We start from the raw sequence: 24,229 nt of genomic DNA, 5'->3' as shown, positions 1-24,229 counted from the left end.
AACGGTAGCGCAAAGGACCGTCTCCCTCTTGGCCTCGCACCACTGATAGAGGAAACCTTCCTTCTTCTGTTCCTCAGGGCAGAGCCGAAAAAGCTTGGATGCCCTGGCAATCATGGTGTGGAAGGAGCCAATTTCGTCGGGCGGGGAGGCCCGAGGGATTGGTGATGGAAGGCCCATCCCGTCGTCGCCACCGTCATCCGTCCCCGTCGTGGCCGTATCCGCTCCTGTGTCATCCCTAGGATCAGGGGAAGGAGATGAAGGCTGAGCAGGCCACAAGGACTGGAAAGGCGGGTGGGCATGAACTCTCCTCCGCTTGTTTGGAGGGTTTCCAGACAGGCCCGGTTCTGCTGGGTCGTCCGTTGGGATTAGGGGCAATCTTGTCCTTATCTCTATGCATAAGGTTTGGATTGCCATCAAAATGGCCACCAAGTTGTCCTGAGGCTTGGGCACTGGCTGCGACGGGCGCGATCCTTGCTCCTCCTCCACGGGAGCCTCACCGGTGCCACCATCGCTCTCTTCGGTCGCCTCCTCGGGGTTCCCCCCCCATGGGACCGGACCTCCTCTAACCTCTTGTTGAGGCTCTTCACGACTTCAACCAGTTCCTCGTGGTTGATGGCGTCAGTGAAAGTGCGCCCTGCCTGGCAGCCGAGGAACCCGACCCTTCGGCACTCCCGGTGCCTGCGGACTTGCAGTGCTTTGCCTTCTGTTGGGCCCCCGTCGCTGGGGTGCCCTCACAGGACTTCGAAGGCCGCTTGGACTTCTTCTCAGCTGCTGGGCCCTTCTCCAGCCAGCTGGCGAGGCGGGACAGACAATCCCTCATAGTCCGTTCCGACAGGTTCTTGCAAAACGCACAGTCCTTTTCCACATGCGTCTTATCTTTGTGAAGGCAGTAGAGACCTCTCGAATGCTCATCCTCCTTGAAAACATTCTGTAATCCGCATCCAGGGAAAGTTCCTGAACAGCTTGGATCCGGGTGTCGCGCTTCCCTTGTCCTGGGCCATGTCCACGAGGTAGGCCTCAGATCTTCGGGAATCCTCCAAGAAGCGTAACTCGACAAAAACTTCGCCCTTGAGGGGCGTAGAAAATTCCGAAACGGGTCCCCGTTGATCGGAAGTAGAAACGGTGGAGCTTGAGGCTCGATTGACCGAAAAATTAAATTAAACTCTTTGAAAAATCGCAAAACGCAGTAAAAGCTTGAGAGCTATAGCACGAGGACTCCCAACACTTGAACGTGCGGTAAAAATCTGAGGATGGCTGCAAGGGGCGGGGCTTAGGGAGAGGGCAGTCATTGGCTGGGGGCAGTATGACCCAGAGACCAGTGATTGGTTACTACTAAGAAAGACAGATCAGAAACAAAACTGATTTTTTCTTTACTGAGGATTCCCAGCCTGACGACGGGGAATATTCATGAGCATGTGAATCCATGCCAGACCACATGCTGGAGAATAGAATCTTCAACACATAGTGCCGGTGGCAAGGAACTTTTTGGCAGTATGAGGCTAGATACATCTTGGCAGAGTTGGATGATTTACCTTACGAGTGTGAACTCCCATTGCTTTTTCACTACAATGACAATGGCTTCTTTGAGAATGTGAGCAAGGAACTTTTTGGCAGTATGAGGCTAGATACATCTTGGCAGAGTTGGATGATTTACCTTACGAGTGTGAACTCCCATTGCTTTTTCACTACAATGACAATGGCTTCTTTGAGAATGTGAGTCTTTGCGAGAATGTAAGATGTCAGCACCCTTTGCTGAAAGGCATAAAAAAAGGCTGATCAAGCTGGATAGATGTTTGCTCCAAGTAATGAAGGATCATTCGATGGAAGCTATTGGTCTGCCCCACCTGGTGCAGTGTGGCGATGCAGAACATAGCTGGAGGAGACCAGTGCCCAAACCTTGTTATGGTTCCCAACTTATTGAATTCACAGACTCGAGGGACTCTCAGCCCGAAGCATCCGCAGTGCTTAAATTACTGTTTTGCAACAAGTATGGCCACACCGCCATTAAATGAACAACCCACCTAGGTTGGTGTATAGGGGTTTCTATAGGCCTTGGGAGGAAGGAATTGATGTCCCAGGCCATAGGACCCAGTCCTAAAGGTCCATTTTCCTCCACAGCCCCTCGAACTTGCCGACATCCCATCTGCTTTCCTGCATATTCCCCTCCAGATGCTGCTTGCTCCAACTCCAGTACCAGCGATGTTCTACAGTGAGTGGTTCCTGCCCTTGCGCAGGCTTGTCGCAAACGTTTTGCAGGGTGTGGTTATGCTTTAAGTTTTGGAGTGTGCCTTCGCATTGACTTCCATGCAACTTCTGGCGAGTCTCTAACGAACAGATTCCAGGAAGGCACACTTGAAAGACAGGCAAAGTTGAGAAATAAGATGGGGGAATTTGTACCAGCAGAGGGGTTGGTGGTGGGATTCTTAGATTCCCGTCTGGTGTAACCAGCAACTATAGAAGCTAGCTCCTTGTCCCACCTCTCCAAGAGGTCACAAGGATAGCGTGATAGTCTCACTGCTGCCTATTGTTGTACTAATTCTAGGCTACGCTGGTGTGCCGCTTATCTAAAAGTGGATAGAATAAGATCCAGGAAAAAGGAGAATATATTGGCCTATATATTCTTCAAGAAACACTGTTCTTGATGGTCTTATTTTCTTCCCCTCTTCAACCACTCTATCATTTATACTTTAAAAAAAAACGCAACTGTGGCATAGTTCCGCTGTCTATTTCTGGTAGAACTCAATTGTAATAACCTATAGACAAAATGAACATCGCCCTAGGATCTCTAAAATAGTGTTTACTATACAAAGACAGTTTGTCTGATCTCTCTTTCTTCAGGCCCTTGTAGCTGTTTAGGTCCATAGGAAGATCAGAATAAAACGGTGTGCTTGGGTAAGGATAATAGTACTGTGTACCGTTTTCAGTGGTGTGAGTTTGCTAAAAGCACTTTTTTCAGGACAGTCGTCAATAAAATAATGCAGTGATGTACATACTAGTATCTGGAGTTTGATAGAAAAGTGCTATATATCTGACTGCACCGTCTTCAATTGCCATGTGTGGATACTAGAGTGGTGCCCCTATAGAAAAATACAGGGTCACAGTATAGTTGCAAAAATAAACAAATTAGATAGGAAACACACATTTATTCACGTTTCCCAACTGCACATTTTATTCTAAAAGACGCCATTTAATTGTAGTTACCGAGCACATTTGTTAAACAAATAATGCTAATTCACCTCATAATTCATTGTACTGCATTGGTGTCATGTTCAAGGGGCGACACCCAGCATTAAACATGATTGTGAGAAGACGCTGACCTGAATAACTTCAATTTGATTCTGCAGCTGTTCAGATATGGACTGCTAGGTCCAGCGTTAGAGAAGCACTGGGCCGCTTGTTAGTCTGTGGCCTACTCTGTCTGAAATGCCAGTGGGACGAGAACCGAACAGAGGGTGAGGGGGCAATAGAGAGCTCTGGTCAGTTACCCATATGGTTCTATATATAGATTGCGGTGTTGTATGCTCAGCCACCTATGTTTTTTTGTGAGTGAAGGATCAGCTCACTTTCAAGTACCCAACTCATTTCCTATTAGCTACGGCCCATTCTTACCATATCAATTCGACTCGCTTCTTTAAGACGCCGTTTATCGGTCCTCCTTCTAGATATGGCAGACCGGTATTACAAACGGAAAATGCTCATTGCCGGCCGTGACTCGTCATGTGACTATCTTGTTTTCGATCGAGTGCGTGCGGGACCTCTCGCTTCACAGCGTATGCACTAGTCAGGCAGGTCAGGCATCCTGCGATGATGCGTTTGTTATAGGGGAAAAGTTGTAATTTTTAATCTGGTGATGGCTTAAAGTTACCAACTTGGATTATGTGTATTAAGAAAAATCACATGTGCATAGCGCATTTTCCAGGTTAGTACAGTCTGCCTCAATGTAGCAGTAACATGTTGCCACTAATTCTATCTGCCTGCATCTCTGGTGCCTGTGTGCTAATCAGGCATAGGACAGGCACTGGCATGATAAGAGTGGTGAGTATGGGAGATATTTAGGGAAGTGTTTTACACTTGACAGGTTTGCAGGTAACTCATCTGTGTAGTATTTCCTGACTAATATCCCAGCCCTTCCTTTGTGTTAACATGTATTACTTGAAACCAAGATTAAGAGCAATTGCCCAATTGGAAGGAGCGAGATGGACAGCACTGCAGTGGAGGCGTCAGAGTAGCAGTTATCCCCAATGCTAGACAGCTATTCTGCTGAAAAGAGCACTGCAAAGGAAGGAGTATCAAGTGGGCTTGAACAAAGGAGCATTATCTGCACAGTCATTGCACATGATCAAACTATTATTGAGGTGCCTTCCCGGGAAGGACATAGTGCATGATCGGCTAGTGTTCAATGCGCACTTCCAATGTGGGCATTGCACTCCTCTTGCCAGGAGACTCTTTCCCAGCACGGCAATGCGCATGGTGAGCTCCTACCTTGAGGCTCGTTATTGGCATTGGCAAATTCTCAGCTAGGGCAAAAATTCCACATCGTTAGGTGATTCAGCCTGGAGCGCGGTAGCGAGAGAGTGCGACACAGTCAAAGCACAGGCTTTTCTTGTGTATGGGAGTGAGGCCAAGCAAGTTGGAACCTTGCAGTTTATTTTGTACACTTCCCCTTTCCCCTCGGGTGTGGCGTGCCTGCTGCTGGTAGTGAATGCAGTTGCAGATCGTTCATTCCGGAAAAGAGTGGTGGGGTTCAGCAACCTCCACAGTACTGATCTGCTTGGACAGGGCATTGATACAATTCATATTTGAGTCAGATTGTCTGCGGATTCCCTTAACGCCTCATCTTCTACTTTAAATGAGACCCTAACTAACCACCTACCCAACCATGCTGAACACTTAAGCGCCTTCAAATATGCACTTTTCACTAGCCATTGGGGATTGATAACAGACTCTTGGTGAGTAAGAAATGGTGTACGATGTGCATGTGGAGAATTGAAGTGGTGAGCTTTCATAACTAGTAGTTGCAACTCTAACTTCTTAGCCTTTCCGCCGCTAATCTAGAATGAACCTGCAAAGCAAATCTCAGACTGTTCCAAAGAGAATTGCATCACAGAGAGGCAGGTTACCCAAAGGATCAACTCCCATCAAACAAGCACTTCAAGAGATCCTTCTCCTTTAAGCCACTTAGAAAAGATCTGGCTGCACTTTCTTGAAAAAAGATGTAGCAATAACAATTGTCGCACACAACCCCTTTGGAATTCAACTGCTTTAGCTCAAGAAGGGCTACCATCAGGCTATGGTGTCCAAGGGCTCAGGTCAGGAAACATAATCCATGACCTTCCCATGAAAATCTCCATCTGTTTAATAGCCGGAGAGGGTAAGCTATCCCTCAGGGCCACAAATCCAAGGACCAGCATACGGTACCTTCTTACTTTGTGTTTGGACCATGTCCCTTTTTGGGCAATCTGTGAGGACGACTCACCAGCAGAATAGCTGTGTCACCTGGGTTGTTTACCAGCATGTGCAGGACAAGTTTCAACTACAGAGCTTCCGCTGGTACTTTTTTGCAACTTCCAAACAAAGCAAAGCCATCCTCCTCTTGAGGTCTTCACACCCTTCACCCTCAAATAGAGTTTCAAAATGTGTTCCAATAGATTAATGCACAAACATCTCATATTTCCTCCACACAGGTTTGCAGTCTACCAAGTATTTATACCAGTGCTGGCCGCTCACCCGTAAAGATTCCCAAATTTAGCTTAGACTGATTTAACAGCAAGCACAATATTACCTGCAAGGAGATTCAAATCAGAATGGATGATCTTAAGTTATTTATGCAAGGTTCTTTCCTATTGCCATTTGTTCTTTCTCAAACAAGTCAATTTGATTTTGTCAACATCTGTCCTTTGGCTCTGGGTGGTCTACCTCGGTTGAAAGACGTCATCCCTCATATCTATCCCACTCCTATTAACCGTAATCGTGCTACTCCTACAGTTTCAAGATCACCCACGGAAAAAGCTGTGTTATGTTTAGGGACATGGGAAGAGAGAAACCGCTTTGATGAGAACTGGGCACGGCATGGACTATGTCCAGGGCCTTTAACAGGGGTGGCTTACCGAGAGCTGTTGAGAATACCCCTGGCTGGTGCCACTCAGCTGCGTTCTCGTTCACAGCTCCTAAGCAGAGTGGTAGATCAAACACCTATGCAAGGAGCCAATGACTTCCCCTGGCAGTCTGCATATCCCAGTTCCTCAGAAGACGCAAGATTATGGTGCTGCCAGGTCCGGTTCTCCACTAGGCTGCTCAGTGCTCCAAGCGTCCTGCTATGACAGCTTCTCACGTCCCGCTCTGCCAGAAGCACTTATTCCTTGCTCTGCCAGTTAGGCCCAGCAGTGGATGGAATGCTAGAATACTCAATATTTGCTCTAAGGCAGAACCCAAGCAGCCACCCACCTCAAGGAGCACACCTGGTTTCTGTAGGTACCTCTGCCTCAGATCTCAACGATGGGTTGGGTCACCCCAGGAGGTCGCAACAGAGCTTCGACAGAGAGTCTATGTTTTGCATGGCTAACGGGGGGTCGGGGGGGGCGGTCTAGTTACTCCTTTTCTAAACCAGATATAATAATCCATAGTCCAATCAGACATTCAAGATGATTAATCAAAATGAGACCTGAACTTCAACCAAGACACTGGCCACAAACCAACACTTTAAATGTAGTTACAGGGCAATATTTAGAATTTTAGCAGTGTCAAACTAGGAAAGTAAATAACGCATTAAATGGCATGCAGCCTGTTTAGAGCCTTAAAACTCAAAGGCATTCTTGCAAATGTTGACCAAACGGGAAATCCCCACTCTTCCGCATGAGTTTAGCGCAAGATACAGCAAAATGCACATACATTTGTCAATCACTAGCTCAAACATTCTCAGGATTTTTCTGGACGGGGCAGGGGTAACATTACCCTAGTTTCACTTGCCATGTCCACCCCCACCTCCCTGAAGCTTTGTTTGAAAAGAGCAGGTCTCCCAGCAATTCGGACCTTATACTTGAAGTAAGGGTTACCCTTTCGCCTCCTTTTGAATCAAGGCAGTAACTGCACCATGGGGGGCAGTGGGGTTGGGTCATATGCAGATTAACCCCAGAAGAGACGGGCAAGGAGGGAAAGGGGCCCAGTCTTCACACCAGCAGTGCAACTAAGTGTATGGGTAGGAAAGAAAATGTAAGAGCACCTAATTGGGGAACTTACAAACTAAAGCCCAACTTTGCATGAACTTCCTTTAGGGACACAATAGGCCCTGCCTAATGACTTTCAGACACTTAAGGCCCATGCACTAGGGCTCCTGGCCCCCAGACAGACCCAATCACTGCCCACACAGCAGGAAGGAACCATGCTCATGCTGTATAAAACACCAAAAATAACAATACAGTAACGAAACAAAGCATATTTGCTGAACATTATGGTTTTCCTGCCAGGCTACAGACTTTCCCCTACCTCGTTCCATTGTGTTCTCAGTAATAGATGGAAGCTGGTGGAAAATCGAACAGGCTGAACAGAGGCGTTACATCTGGGGAGTTAGGGCTGTTTGGACATAGGGCATTTCTAGAGGATTGTACGGGAGTGTTTTATGGGATAATTATGCATGTGGATGATATATGTGCATTTTGGCGAGATGTGTACTTGAAATAAAGTAGCATGTATAGGATCGTCGAACACGGAGGTTTCAGGTTAAGTGGATAATAAGAAATGGGACAGGGGTGGAGGATGGTATCTTCATGAAGGGGTCTAGATGCGGCCATGTGGCTGACAGGCAGACAACAGCACTTGCACGCATACCCAGCTTTAAATACATATAATAAATAAACATTCTTGTACCTTTCCCGAGCACTGCAGATGCTGTCCGGGCACTGAGAGGGAAGTCACGAACATGGTGACACACCGCAGCATGAACACTGTCCCCATCAGACTGCACAAGCGACGCAAGAGGATAGACCTGGAGAAATAGCAATCGAGTTACTTTACATGTCAGAACCTTCAGCAAGCCATTAAATGACACAGGAGCTACTACGCTGCAGATATGACGGCTAGTCCCCCAGAATACCTGGGCACCTTCCAGAGTGCTTTTCTACATACACAATATCTATAGATCGGATTCAAGAAGGTCAATTCACCAAACAGTAGCGGGGGGGTGGGGGGGGCATGTACAGGATAACAATCACTGGAAGTGCCACCACACAAACATCAACACTGGCACTATTACAGGAAGTGACAGTTAAAAAATAGGTGCGTTAATACTAAAAAAGATCTAATCTAGCTAATAAAAAGCCATTTTATAAACCAATGTGCAATTATGGTGCTGCCTTGATATGCCATGGGCCAGTCATGATGTGTAACTCAAAAGAATACACAATGGCTAGGTGCATTGCCTTCGTATGCCAGTGATGCCTCATATGGCCAGCTCTAGTCTGACATGCAAGGAATACTCCGATCACACATGCCCAGGTGCTGTCATAATATGCCAAACACTGGTTCCTGTAAAGGGGTGGGGCCATCTTAAGTCAGAAACAGCATCACACCTTAGGTATATGCAAATTACAGAATTATACACCCAGATGCTATCATCATATGCTATGTGCAACAATATTGATATTTTACGCAGGATGATGCCTCAAATGCGTCGTGATTGGCACCTCATGTCCAGGTAATGCCTTCATAGGTCAGGTGCTGCCTCAACTACCAACTTATGTCAAGTAAACCCTCCTACAGGAGGTATAGACACAAATGACCAGGTGCTGTGATCATGCTACTCTCAGACACCCCGACCTTTAGGGACCCTGCTTTTAAATGACAAAGAGGTTGGGATGCCCAGGTCTGTAGCAGGGGCCTGGCAGGTAGGATAGAGCCCCAAGAGCAGGGTTGCCACTGGTCCCCCTTCAATATCAACATTACACATGGCATACATTAGTTTTGAAAACAATTAGTCAACATTGCTAAATATATATTTGATTAGCAATCCAACCTAAATTAGCAATTTTTATATATCACCATTTTCAATGGGACGAGCAGTTAATTGCAACACAACCTCAATAAGCGCGAGACATTTCAGCGGGCAGTACCATCAAAGAGTGCAGGGCTGGTCCCATGATTTAGAGCTGCCTCTTTGCCTGCACATCACCTCCATTTCCTGTCAAGCTAATGATGGTGGTCTCCGAGACAAAGAAGATAAATTAGCATAACTAAAAGTGTCTGAGACTTTCTGCAGCATTTTCCTGCTACACATTAGTATAACAGATTTCTGGTCCCCAGTCAGCCACATCAGCACAGCTCATGTTCACCTGCAGGGCAGATACCTCAGCCACAAACACCTAACACAGTGAGCTATTTTCTGATTGACTAGAGAACACATTAGAGCCTAAGAAGGGCCAAATATGTGTTTCTTTCTAGGTTCCATTATAATGTTATATGGCTTGCACATGCTGCCTTTGTAAGCAGATTCAGAGCAAAGTGTTTCACTGGTAGCCCCAATCAATCCACTACCTGGTGACTCAGCCTCTGTAGGGGTGTAGAAGTCCTTTTGTGTCACTACTGAGCACAAGGCATTCCCTGTGGTCTATGGGGACTATTTTAAACGTTTTTTTAACTAGACTGCAGAACGAAACTTCCCGGACTGCAAGTAGACATGTCATGTTATATCTGCTTTTACTCTAGCTTGTTTAATGAGGAGAACCCTCAGAAGATGGGGGGGTATATCAAAATACATGTGAAGTGTATATTTAAGGGCAAAAAGTCAGAATGTTATCTCTGAGGGAGTCAAGAACCTTCGTTCCCCGAGTATGTATGTTTAATTATGTTCATAACACCCGAGCATAGGCCTGCCTGTCCTAAAGCACAGCCTAATGTGTTTTAGACATGATTGACTGATGACCAGGGGCAAATTGTCACAGCCTCGCAAGAGGTGGAGATAAGGGGCTTGTGATCACACCTAAATCATAGGCAATCACATCAGATGGCATTCATAATACATGAGGCTTTTTAGAGATGACAGTAGCATTACTGATAATGACCTCATGCCCCATCACGATAAACGGACCGGGCAAAAATATTTCTAAAAAAAAGCTTTTTTTCTTTTCAATAAAGAGGTTAGGTGGGCACAGAAGATGGCACTTCAGGGAGTAAATATCTGTAATCATTGCAGTAGAGCGGTTTTTGATTGGCTAAGGCTATCGCACTGATGGGCCAAATATAAACTTTACAGGAGCAATTAGGCAATTGGGAGGCATGCCCGCCAAATCACTATTCACTTACTTGAAGACACAAGCCAATAGAGTAAATAAGGTATAGGTCACTCTCCTGAAAAGGAGAAACTTAACTGCCATCCAATATCACCCATATCACTTAACTGAATATGCTTTAACACATACATCATGACAACTGGTTTGGAGGTAATCTAGTTTATCACAAACAAATGCTAGGCACGGACTGTTATCCACACCAAACCCGTCACTAGAATTCTTATCCTGTTCTATCCAAATCGCACAGGCCCCTTTTTGCAAGCAGACTGAACTTGTGGCTGCACATTTTGATACTGCACGTAACCTTACATTATGTTGCACAGCATGGCAGAATGCCTGCCCAGCAGCCACAAGGACAGACACAGGAGGAGTGCAGCTACATGCATTGAGAATTAGGTTAGGGTTGTGCCCTTCCAAAAATGAGGACATACCAAAATGGTATTCAGAAAAGCTAGGACAGCTGCAAGCGCATACCTACAGATTACACCACAGCATAGGGCCCTAGCTAGGTTTCTTCCCTCTGGCTGCAAACTGCCATAAGCAAGCTGTGAATGCTGAATTTCAATTTATAGCCGTCTTTATTTACAGCTGTCAGGCACTCCATCTATTACATCTTTAGCATCAATATTAGCAGATATTATGGGAACCCATGGTGCTGCTGCAGCCATGTACTTAGACTTGTCCAAAGCATCCATAAATTGTCAAATGGTTGAGCGCGTAATCCTAATTTTATTGAAAAGAGCCTGCAAGATTAGAAGTTCTGAAAATTGTCCCAATTGAATGAGCAAGACAAAAAGGGAGCAATTTGGGGACATTGTGACATCTACTTATCAATCACTAGGCAGAGATCCCCTAGGCTGGAGACCTACAGTGGCACGGAAAAGGCTAACAAGGATAGCAAACCAGCCTAGTAGGCATCATTATATGTGAGAGAAGCACCAAGAGGTGAATAAGGAACAAGTGACTTACATGTAACTTGTTCTCCAGCATCGGTCTGGCATGGATTCACATGCTCATGAATACTCCCAGTCGTCAGGCTGTCAGGCTGGGAATCCTCGGCAAAAAGAAAAACAGTTTCACTTTCACTTACAAACTGTATTTCTCCTCTAAACCAATCGCTGTTCTCTGGGTCATACTGCCGCCATCCAATGACAGTCCTCTCCCTAAGCCCCTCCCCTGGCAGCCATCTTCAGATTTGGTAAGCACGTAAAGTGGCAGTATGACTAAGAAGAGTCGCAGAGGGGACAGAGGGAGGGTATGCATGTGAATCCATGCCAGATCCATGCTGGAGAATAATAGTTACAGCTAAGTAACTTGTTCCTTCTCCAGCATGGGGTCTGGCATGGATTCACATGCTCATTAAAAACGAATACACAGCAGTACAACATTACACAACCACGGGAGGTGGCAAGGCTCAACAGAAGCAATCAACTCTTACTCTGGAACAGACTCACCTCAAGCGAACAGGTTGCAACCACTTCTTGGCCGACTGGACTCCTCCCTGGAATCCCCGTCGACGCAGTAGAACCTCGTAAAGGGGAGCGTGGACCTCCACGTAGCAGCCCTGCAGATGCCCAGCAGGGGCACACCAGCCAGGAAAGCAGTTGTAACAGCGATTACTCTGGTGCAATGTTTCCTCTAATTATTTTTTTCCATGTGTGGAACTGGTTGGCTGTTGTGCGCACATTATTTTCTAACGAGGTAAGCCACTTTGTGAGCAAGCATATTTAGTGGACTACCATCGCAGAAGAGAGTTTGGAAAGGAATGTCTTTCTAGACACAGCAATTCTTTACAAATCTTAAGACACTTTTTCCAAACCCATTGGACACATAGGCTTAAATAAAATATGTCATATGTGATTAAACAGAAAACTCATTAACCTGTCCAAGACTTCAACATCTGCCAAAGTATCTTGCAAAAGTACTTCTATGCAGTGAAAAATGAATGTTTTATGTCACTGGAAAATCACTCGTCACGTGTATTCCAAAAAACAAACATCTTGTGTCATAACGGATGTGGTTATCAAGAAATTCAGAAAGAATACATTTGCAGATGGATTAATGGCAATTAAAAGCAATGTGTCAAAAAAAAGCTGATTGGAATTCAAGTGCCACTTTAATGAAGTAATTCAAGGGCCAGGAGAACATGCTTCAAATAATGCGCAAGGATAATAATTGCATCAAAAGAACTTCTCCTCAGAATAGGATGATCAAAAATTCCTGTGCCTCTGCTTACTATCCACATAACAGCCTTACAGTTAAGAGACATATGCAGCATCAATGTTTACTCCCTAAACAAATGTGCCTGACAAAAATGAGAAACAATTAATATATTGTAGTGGCCTAGCACCTGGCAAGGGAAAGGTATATATATATATATATATAAATATAAAACAGTTATTGAGGAAAGAGATAGAGAACCAGTGGGACTAGAAGCTTGTTACCTCCTCTCCTTACTCATCTTCCTCCCTGTAACTGGAACAATAAAGCACACCAACCTTTTGTACATATCTGGCTCTGGAGTGGTTCCTGCTTACTACTCGATAATCCCTGCCACCCAAGATACAGCACATATCATTGCTTCAACCCACAAAGCTCCACTGATATTTTGTTTTTGAACTAGTGACCAAAAGGAACTCTATTAATGCCCGATCTCAAGAGGGATTTTTAAGGGGAAAAAGCATCTTTTTTTTTTTATAGATTTCAGTTTAAGTCATAAGAATTAAACTTTTGTTTCATACATTGACTTTTCTACTTTATCACATGTTTCAAAACTTTAGCTTGAAACCCATCTCTCAAAAGAAAAATAAAGACCATTGAAATTCAACTTCACCATCACCATCAGGTCAATTGTGATCATAACAAATATTGGGCTTCGATTTAAATGTCTCACGGCCCATAGATGTTTCATTTAGGTTCGATTGCAGAAATAGAGTCCATATAATTGACCACTGCACAAATAAGTTTTATGTTGTTTCCGGAAACTACAAGAGACCACCAGGCATCAAGGTCATTATTTAAAGGCACAAAGTTCCCAAGATGTTTGGTTCGTTGGTCGCAAGTCCCTATACAATGAATTAGTAGATGTTCAGAAGATTCAGTTTCTTGTCTGCAAAATCGATAGATTATCCACCACGTCTTTGTCTTGTCGTCGCCATCGAGTTTCTTTTGTTTTCTGTTTAAGTTTGAATCTTAGAAATTGATTACGATGATGGCGTGACGGGCAATGTATAAGATATTTTGATGGACTGTTCAATTTGTTGCTGACAACACCCAAATAAATTGCAGACTTAAGGTTGTTACGTTGATCTAGATTAGCTATCCAGAACCATATTTCCAGTTTTTTCTTTGCAATTTGTGGGCGCTTCAGCAAGTCAGATAACTTTATGTCAGCAGCAGACATGATGTTATATAGCCTGTTGCTCCATTCTTGAAGAAGACCAAGCTGCAGCTGTTCACTTCCACTACTAAAGATCCTGTAAGATTGATTTGATGTAGACAGCAACATTTTGCGCAAGGCTGCAAGTGATTTCGACAGGACCTTAGAGTACAGGGAATTGAATGCTAGTTCATGCCTTATCGCAATCATTGAGATGGATCTTGGCAGATTTAGTACTAGACGACAAAAGCACCCTTCCAGTTGATGCCAAATACAAGGTTCGATGTTCCAGCCTGCTTAGGCACCAAAGGTAATCGAAGGGACAACCTTTTACAAATAAAATGTCAAGACCGGAACAATAGTACATTTTCCATAATCTTTTAGAATCTTGGCACCTTATAAGGCAAACTGCGTCATCCTTTGTTGAAGGTTGAAAATCCATGGTTGTTCATAAATTGAGTTGTTAAATTGGATACCCAAATACCTTATCGATATAACAATGCTTAGAGGTTCGCTAGCTGTTAGGAAAGATTTCTTAATTGTGGGTAATTTTCCTTCCATGTGGCAACCCCTAAACTTTTTGCTGTTTTCACCATGATCTAGACTTTGCCAGAGAAGTGCAGCCTTCTGCCGCACTCCTCTGGACTTTTGCTCCATTCTTACGGGGAAACTGACATGACCTTAAGACATTCAGTACCGGGAAACATTGTTTTCCGTAGTTTCTTTATCATGTTGCAGCTTTCGCGCAACATGGCACAAGAGGGCACTGTAAGCTAAGTTACTGCTCTCTTGGGTCTCTAGTCTTCTACAGGCCCTAGATACTCTCTTTGGATTGTAAATGAACGGTGCAAGTGAATCACGGACGGGATTGGTGGCAGCAATCGTTTGTGTTTTTGAGCTCCTTTTGGCGTTTTGAGCGCGTTTTTCGCGCTTAGCCCAAAATGGTGGCTTGGCTCCCAAAATGGCCAGACCACGAGGCTCTTTGTCCTGTCCGCTGACCGTCTTGCCCCCTTCACCTCCCCCAGGTCGAGCCGACCCGGGGCCTTCCTTATTTGGGCATGTACTTTCCTGCGAAACAGATGCTTTCGCGGGCTTCTACAGGCCTGGTGTGTGCCTCCAGGATGGGGGCTGCGATGTCTGGTCCCAATACACATCCTGGGCGCCAGAGAGTCTAGGGTGGTGTGAATGCCGGTATTACCCAAATTGTTCGAACACAATTGTTCGAATTACTGAATTGACCGAAAGTCGAGGGTCCGAATTAACCTTTGCACAATTGACCGCACATATATATATATAAATATAATGGGGGGTTTCCCCCGCATATATGTAACAATTGACCTTCACAATTCGGTCAATTGTGCAAAGGTCAATTGTAATTCAAACAATTGTAGTTCGAACAATTCGTATACATCCTGAATGCCTGGGACCCCCGTGGTCCGTGATAAGGTCCACATATGGTGTGAGTGTTTTATGAGCGGATCTCCCATTGGGTCCCCTCCGTTTTGGCGCGAAGGGAACCGTGGATAAGAGGGGGCGGGAAACGCCACTACCATGTAGATCTCCTGAGTTCTCACGAACAAAGGAATACAGGAGCCAAGTATCCTGCAACTACGAGGCTGAACCGAGGAATCGCTGGTGACCCGCTGAAGGACTGCTCCTCTGCACTGCTGTCGCTTTGTGAAACCCTTTCTACCTCGGATCGAACGAGAAGGCCTGTACTGGTACTTCGACCCTTGGAATAGTGGGAACAACTATTCTCGGCATCTTCACCATCTCCTGCACGTAAGCCTTCGGAAGTGTCTCTGGACCATCCAGCAGACTGACCAGCCTACCCAGGAGTCTTGCTCTGTAACCGCCGTCAGGTTGTGTTGTATTACAAGTCCTTGTCACTCTCACACGATTCGTACACTTGGCATTCTCAGGTCTGAAGTGAGTAGTGTACATTTGGCTGAAATACACACGGCCGCTCCGTTGCCCTGTGGTAACAAACTGTGCGGTTTCACTACGTTTCGGACATCCTCAACTCAACTTCTGCGGAATCTACACGACGCCGAGACGTCCCCTGTTCGTATCTGAACCTGCCAGCACTGAAACTGACGCGGAGAAGCCTGGGTCTTCTTGCATCGGGGACTGGTGAGTAGCATCGCTAGGAACTGGTCGCCCTCCTGCAGGAGCCCATAGCTTTTCCCCGCTGGTCTAACAGCACGCCTTTCCGTACTCGCGCTCTGCTTCTGCCCACAGTGGAGGCTGTGCTTGAGTCGCGGAGCTCTGTTCATCTTCATTTGTTCACCGAACTAAACTGCCCGATTCCCGAAGAGACTCCACTTTTTGCCCGTTGGCACCAGCGTGTGCAGGTACTTTTGAGCACAAGCCTCCACTCTTCGTAGGGCTTGGACTTCCTATTAGTTAGGTGCCTCTGAAGGCGGACTGGGTCTAATTATTATTCGCACTGCCTGTTTTCCTCCCCATCTAGGTGGTATACACATTTTGTGAGTCTAACTCGTTAGACTAGTTTGTATTTGTATATATATTGTATTGGTTTGGTATGTGTTGGTTTACTTGAGTTTTATTGTGATTTCTCGCCACGGTCAATGTTACAAAGGCCTTGTAATAAATGTGTATATATTTTTAATATAACACCTGCTTGGAGTAATTTGTAAGTGTCCTTGCTTTTTGTGCTCATTGCGGGCTTTCATTCACCCTCACCCCTCTTGAGAACTAGTCTTGACTGCCGCGATCGCTACCTTGATTGGTCTGGCTTGTCCAGAGGTTACCCTGTTCCAAGAAACTAGGCTGGCCTTCTGAACCTCTGCGCCTCCAGGACAGAGTTCAGAAATCCGTCTTAACACTAGCAATCGACCGTATAAAAGCTTTATCTTTTTTGTTGCCTGGGCCTCCAATAATCAGGATTTTTGTTTCTGTTTATTTCGAGATTGTTAGAAGAGAGATATTCATACAATTTAGTGAGTAGGCCCTGCAGACCGATCTGAGAAGAGTCCATCAAGACTAAATCGTCAGCATAGGTTATGACCCCAATAGGAACTTTGTTAATATTAGGCGGAAAACAATGAACTTGTTCAAGATGGAATAGGAAGGTCCACCAGGAATAATTTGAACAATTCGGCCACAAGGGGACAACCCTGTTTGACCCCTTTGTCCGTATTTATTTGATCAGAAAGATCGTTTTTGTTTAATCGAACCCGAATAGAGGTATTCGTGTGAAGCGCAATAACTGGCTCAAGAATTTTGCTAGAGCACTTCCAGGCAAGTAATTTTGTCCATAACTTACCTCTATTAAGACTGTCAAAAGCCTGTTTCATATCAATGAAAGCAAGAAACAGTTTTCTTTTAGCTTTCGTTGCTTCCAATTTTAAGATGGTCAAAATCAACAGGTTTACCTCCACACCTATTCCCTTGGGAAAACCTGTTTGACGGGGATCAAGAATCTAAGCCGACTCTGCCCAATTAGCCAACTCACATCTGAGAAATGAGCCAAAAATCTTCCTAATAGCATTAAGAAGGGCAATTGGGTGGTAATTCATAGGATCAAGCCAATTGCCCTTCTTGTAGATCGGGACGATAACCGCTCGTAACCAGGAGTCAGGGATCCTTTCAGTTTCTATTATTCGTATGAACAACTATTGAATAAAGATGGCCCAGGAAGCAGCATGTTTTTTCAACATCACATTAGTGATTGCATCAGGACCAGCTGCACGTGAGTTGGATAACCTTCGAATTTTCACCGACCATGTCATGACGGTGGATGGAACCGAGATTACAGGTTCATTTTCTGGTTCCTTGTAGATAGTTCCAAAATGTCTTTCCCAGATTGTACTTTCAAGTTCATTCAAGATGTTAGATGACCCATTAATATGGGCAACATTCAAAATTTGCCAGATGTCTCTTGCATTTTTGGTGATCAATAATGCCATCATTAGTTCGGCTCTGTTTTGGTCGATTGCAATTGCATTTGATTTTGCCCAGTGATGATACTGTCTTCTTCTGGACTTGACTGCCTCTGTTGCAGCTTCCTTAGGCAGATTCTTTTTCAGCATTCTCAAGTCTTTGCATTGTGGATAACTTTACTATATAAATGCTTATGTGGTTGCATCAAAGTGCGTAAACCAGATGTAGAGATGGTAAAGCCAATTAGCAAAGGTTCATAGTCTGTACCTTGTATATGATCAAGGTTTGAGAACAGCTTATTCAACTGATAGATGTGTGGCCCATTTAGGCGTAGACAATTTCCACGAGCATCGATTGCAACAAGTCCCTGATATTTTTGTGTAAATGGGACCATGTCGAGTAGGCAAGTCATTCGCAGTAGATTATGGTCACTGTGCGTTGTGGGGACAACTTGTAATTCAGCAACTTTTTCGATGAAGTTCCATGAGACCCAAATATAATAGAGTATCCGATGGGTTTCAGCCCGCCGCCAAGTTGTTTTAGCGGGCAAATCCCCATTCAACATCATGTAGTTTCTTGTGGTCATTGCAGAGAGCCAGGTCTTTGCTCTGAACGTGAGGCCATCTTCTGGGATGCATTTGAAAATTATGGAGGCGGTATCATGTTCAAACCAGGATGTATTCAAATCTCCACAGCATATGACTGAAAGATTTTTATAGGTCAACATTGCATGATCTATTAATTGTGTTGCCGTTGTCATGAATGTCTTGTATTAATCATTACAGGGTTCCAATATCCATTTATAATGAGTATATCCTTACATGGGATCTTGGTTAGATCTTTCGTATAGATAATTGTACCTTGTAAGAATGGATTTGGGTTGACTGGTTCCATGAAAGCCCACGCTTGAGATTGTTTTATCATAGTTATTAAACCTCAAAAAGGACGTCCAGAAGCATTTTTTTGTTGTTGCAGGATTAAAAAAAGTTGTCAAACCATCGCTCGTGGGTGCATTACGCAACCACGTTTCTTGTATGCAGATAACAAACACTGGAATGTTGAAATCATTGAATAAGTGCATGAATCCACAGGTGTTCCAGGAAAGAATTTCACAGGCTTGTTCTTGCGATTAGATGGAATCCTATTGTGGCGAATATGTCTGCTGGAAGCAGTCGTCTTGTTATACAGCTTATTTACACGATGGTGACCATTTTGTGGTTTCGATAAGTCCGTCTGCAGTGCTTTCCTCAAAGTAGACACACTGTCTACATTGGTAGCATGGGACACCCAATTAGATTTAATCATGGATTGAGTTCCAAGATCAGGTTCTAAAAGAATTTCGAACTCGAAAGATAACAATTCATCAGTTGCTTTCAGAATGGTATTACATACTACTGCAGATTAAATATGTAAAAGAACTTGATCAGATGATTTTTATGTCATCAGATTGGCTAGTCCGCAAGGACGGGACACACTTAAATAACTTCATGACATTTGTTCGATGTAAATGGACTTCAGTGTCATCAGTTTGTATATTTTGAAGCCTTATTTTCCAGATTTGATGTAGTTGGTCAGAGCTCCTCATCAGATGCACACGTGAAGTATAGTGCGTCCGGTTATTGCGTTGAGTTGCAGTAAATTTTGGATTAAGGTTGGATTCAATAGGACACTGAACTCGAACAGCCGCCTCACGTCCATTACTACTTTGTTCCTTAATTGCACTCAACTTTTTTTTTTTAGGGCACATTGACAGAATGTCACGTGGTAATGTTGATAAAATGGGTGCAGCAGAAACAGACGGGAGTTCGTTGCCAGATGGTAAAGAGTCATTTTGTACATCTTCGCAATGGGAATATGTTGATAAATTACACAGATTGATCTGAGGACATGGGGGAAGAATGAACTGGAGACTCAGAGTATTCTTCTTTGTTTATTCAAAGGTTTTCCGTGTGAGTTCACATGATTCCGGACAAGTTTGTTTTTTTCAAGTAAAGGCGCATTCGTCGCAGTTTGTTGTGAAGGCCTATCGAATAGACTATACTGAGGAGGAGTCGACAAGTTCCTGATAAAGGACTTTGCATTCTGGCCAGTAGACTTCTTGTTTCCTTCGTGTGTTGATTTTTTAATCTTACTTTCTTTAGCAGCCGTTTTCTTAAAAGAAACCTTTGAGATTGTTTTCACAAACGTTTCGGCAGTCTTTGCGGTTCCTGAAAAGATTCCAAAAGAAGTAAAAGGTTCCGCAGGTAAGACCTTTACATCTTTGATATTGATGTATGTGTCGTTACTGGTTGGACAGAACAGCACATCAGCATCAACACGCCCAGGTCCAGATGATCCAAGTACTGGAGGGCCTTCAGAGTCACTTGAAGTGGACATAGAAATTTGATTAGGCAATAGTAAATGAATAGCAGAGTGGCGTAATTCATTATTGGATGACAGGGATGTCTTTGTGGCAGTAGGAAGTTTGTTGTGCAGCTTTTGTAGATGATTTAGAGTTTTGCCTTGACAATAATGTCTTCTCTCCCCTCTTGGAGAACTGCATCAGAGGTTTGTCCGAGCAATTGCAATGAGGCCTATTATTTGGGACACTGACATTATGTCTCATCCACTTCACTGCCTCGAGAAGTCCTTCAGTTAGATTATCCTTTTGATAGTGATGGCGTGCCGCAGGATCCGTCAGCCTCTGCTGCCAACAACCAATCAATTCAGCTTCATTTTGTATTTGATTTTGAAGAATGACGTTGAGTGATTCAAATTGGTCAATTTTCTTTATCAAGTTTAGGAGCAGTGCACCTTGATCACGTATGGTCTCATTTAGGGCTTCGTAGAGTTTTATGAAGGGAATCATTGCAAGTGACAACGACACCAAAACATTATTATGGATCTGGGTTGATGCAGCAGTTGATAAACTAGACCGTGAATCAGACTCATTGTGGCCAGTAGGCCGAGCAGTAGATGTGTTTGACGACAATTGACTTTGGTCACTATTCGATGAAGTAAGGCCAAACACTTGTTTGGGTGCAGTTCTGTAGAATGCTGCTCTGAAATTTGTAGGACGCAGAGTACTGGCATTTCCTTTTAATACTTCAAGTCTAGTAAATGGAGCAGTATTTGAGACATTGTGGGCAACCACCGATATATCTGTATGTAGACTTGTAGATGGAAGATCTTCGCAGATGATGTAATTTTTTGATGTAATTTCTTTTGGCATCCCCAGCATGGTTGGATGCATCAGTGATGAGAAGCCCATGACACCTCTCCAGCTCAGAGTTGGTTTCAGCAGTTTGTCGATCAAGGCTGGATTTCGAAGTATTCTTTATTAATTCCAGCCCATGTTTCTCGTACTCAGGAGAATTTAAAGATTTTCGTTGCATGTCAGGTTCCTTTATAACATTTAAGACAGGATCGACAATATGATCAACCATGTCAGCTGATCTGGAGATGTTTGATGTTTCAATGAGTTTTGTACGAGCGTCTGATAGGGGATTACTCCCACTTAAAATGCGTTCATCCACACCGGTAATGATCAAAGAAATGTGTTGCCTCTTGCCTTCACATTGCAAATCAATGGTTCCATTTGTCTGGCAAGCTAAGTGGACTTGGCTTTTAGGGTTCGCAGGGCTTACATCCACACTTCCATGCACATTTGCCGCACCTATTAGCTTGGCGTCTAACGTCAAAAGGAAAAAAAAACGTCCACCGCAACCGTGCTAAGTGGCTTTCAGAGTTTCCGGAAATCAAAATAGGAAATGATTCTGGGAGTGGCTCAAGAGTGTTTAGTGTGAGCGGATGAATCAATCTAATCAGAGAGTCATTGGGCCACAAAGCATTTTCAGTACTTTCAGGAACAGAAGGTAACAGCTCTGGTACAGCTGCCTCATTTGAGTCGTTTAACACCGTTAATTCAATATTTTCGGTGTTAAGAACAGTCAATGGAACAAGCTGTGCGCTATGAACTGAGAGCTGTGAGCTTACCTTGCCTTGCCTTGCCTTGCACAGAAGCAGCCGATTGTGCATGCGTCCACGGGTTTACCCGTCTCTGCTGCTGTAAAGTCTTGTGGCGAGTCACCGGGCCAGTTAAAAACAGGGTTTAATTTGCCAAACATCGCTGCAGCTCCTCACAAAGAAGCAAGGCAAGACTGGAGCAGACTGGGACTCAGTGCTGGACTCTGAAACATCTTTTAATGCATGGAAAGTATCCCTATTGGCAAAGCGAATTACTTTTTTACTCCCTCAGAAATCATTTGACTCCAGGTAGGGAGCAAAATCTAATTGGAGCCCTGCTTGTACCCCTGACATAGGGAGTGAAATTACAGGGCACATAATAAAGTATATAGTTTTGCCCACCCTACCGCATCACAGCCTGGCTCAAATTCAAACAATAGCCTTACTGAGGTTTATTATGAAGCCCTGCTGAAGAAAATCACATCTATGTGCCTTTTAAGTTGATAGCCTCAATTCATCAGAGATGCAACTGATTGAGTGCCTTTGTCTGTAACTATGGATCCCTCTTCTGTAATTCTTTGTTACCAGTTAAATAAGATGCAGGGAGATGCTAGAGACGATACACACAGAACACATGGACATATTGAAAAGCCCCCAGCAGCTGAGCATGGAAAGAAAAAGAAGGTGCTGTTGTCCAGACCTTGTTGACTTTACCGAGGGGGAAAAAAAGATTGATTTAGAAAGACACTCTGACTGCACAGAGCGGTCTTTCTAAATCAAACTGACGCCCCTGCCGCACACAAGTGCACGCAGGAGCCGACATGCATGATGAGACCCAGAGGAGTTGTTGCAGGAGTGTCTGGTGCGCGTGTGTCTGGTGCGCGCTTGTGTCTGGTGCGCGCGTGTGTCTGGTGCGCGCGTGTGTCTGGTGCGCGCGTGTGTCTGGTGCGCGCGTGTGTCTGGTGCGCGCGTGTGTCTGGTGCGCGCGTGTGTCTGGTGCGCGCGTGTGTCTGGTGCGCGCGTGTGTCTGGTGCGCGCGTGTGTCTGGTGCGCGCGTGTGTCTGGTGCGCGCGTGTGTCTGGTGCGCGCGTGTGTCTGGTGCGCCTGTGTGCCTGTGCGCGCCTGTGTGCCTGTGCGCGCCTGTGTGCCTGTGCGCCTGTGCGCGCCTGTGTGCCTGTGCGCCTGTGCGCGCCTGTGCGCCTGTGTGCCTGTGTGCCTGTGCGCCTGTGCCTGTGCCTGCGCGTGCCTGCGCGCGTGTGCGCGCGTGTGCGCGCGTGCCTGCGCGCGTGTGCGCGCGTGCCTGCGCGCGTGTGGCTGCCTGCCTGCGCGCGTGTGGCTGCCTGCCTGCGCGCGTGTGGCTGCCTGCCTGCGCGCGTGTGGCTGCCTGCCTGCGCGCGTGTGGCTGCCTGCCTGCGCGCGTGTGGCTGCCTGCCTGCGCGCGTGTGGCTGCCTGCCTGCGCGCGTGTGGCTGTCTGCCTGCGCGCGCGCGGCTGTCTGCCTGCGCGCGTGTGGCTGTCTGCCTGCGCGCGCGCGGCTGTCTGTCTGCGCGCGCGCGGCTGTCTGTCTGCGCGCGCGCGGCTGTCTGTCTGCGCGCGGCTGTCTGTCTGCGCGCGGCTGTCTGTCTGCGCGCGGCTGTCTGTCTGCGCGCGGCTGTCTGTCTGCGCGCGGCTGTCTGTCTGCGCGCGGCTGTCTGTCTGCGCGCGGCTGTCTGTCTGCGCGTCTGTCTGCGCGTGTGGGGAGTATGTGTGTGTTATGCTGGGAAGGGGGTGGTGAAATGAGGTATTTGGGGGTTAAAACCCCTGATTAGCCAGACCACCAGCGGGAGACGGTGGGGGTGTGGAAGGGACCAACTTGGATGGGCAGCATGTGATATTTTGGCGTTTTAAAACCAAAAGCCACGAAAAAAACATTTTGGTGTTCGGTCTTTCAAATGTGGAAATAGAACAGTCTAGACGGGTACTATAATTTCCTATCCTTTAGCAAACAGTCAACACATTTCCTTCAGTGTACTGCTGAAACATCTGCCTTGGTTTTTTAAATGTGCTGCTTTGTTCATCACACGCAAGGAGTGATGACCTGTGTTGTTCCACACAGACCATTCCCTGGTCCCTGTGCTAGCCTCCAATACTAGTTGAGGGATTGTAGCAGTAACATCCACTGGGATATTTGCAGACCCACGATACTTTGCAAGCAAGGCATATTTAATGCCTCAACATATTATGTGCATTTTAAGAATGTCATAACTCTACATTTACACAATTCTTTTGCAGTGCATGCAGGATGATTGTTTGCAACATACACCACCCTTATATCATTGTGAAGGATTACACAAGTGCTCATTGAAAGCGTTTTTGTATAGCAGCGAGTTACCATATAATGTGTAACGGCCTATGCCCAAGGGAACTCTGAACACTTGGAAACGGTGCAGATTGTGTGAAAAGCATTCTCTTGTCTCAATATCCAGTGCCCTGATACTATGGACGAGTAATTACAGGATTAGTCCATACCCATTATCCCTTGTAGGCGAAGTAAATGATTTGCAAAGTTGCTCTCCGCTGTAGGGTAATGATATCAATGCTAAAGTAACAGTTGCTGAGCATCACATTACTCTTCTCAAAATCCTTAAAGGGCATATTAATATTTGAGTGTTATAATGTGTTAACTATGGGGGCCATTCAAAGCTCTAGTGTGACAGATGTACAAAGAAGAATATATGGGA

The 24,229-nt window shown here is 45.3% G+C and overlaps 1 protein-coding gene across 4 annotated transcripts in view; it reads right to left on the bottom strand.

Moving 5' to 3' along the window:
- Nucleotides 1-24,229, bottom strand: part of SAMD8 (sterile alpha motif domain containing 8) — a 477,816-nt gene that overhangs the window by 73,844 nt on the left and 379,743 nt on the right. For all 4 annotated transcript variants that reach the window (XM_069610976.1, XM_069610977.1, XM_069610975.1 and 1 more), the window contains one exon: nt 7,864-7,981. In XM_069610976.1, the coding sequence (XP_069467077.1) occupies nt 7,864-7,981 (118 nt within the window). The remainder of the gene's footprint in view (nt 1-7,863; nt 7,982-24,229) is intronic.

This window comes from Ambystoma mexicanum, chromosome 8, assembly GCF_040938575.1.
Source record: "Ambystoma mexicanum isolate Mex_15411 chromosome 8, UKY_AmexF1_1, whole genome shotgun sequence".
In the NCBI taxonomy this organism is placed as follows: domain Eukaryota; kingdom Metazoa; phylum Chordata; class Amphibia; order Caudata; family Ambystomatidae; genus Ambystoma; species Ambystoma mexicanum.
Note: the sequence above shows the minus strand (reverse complement) of the source record. Positions and strands in the feature narration are given on the sequence as shown.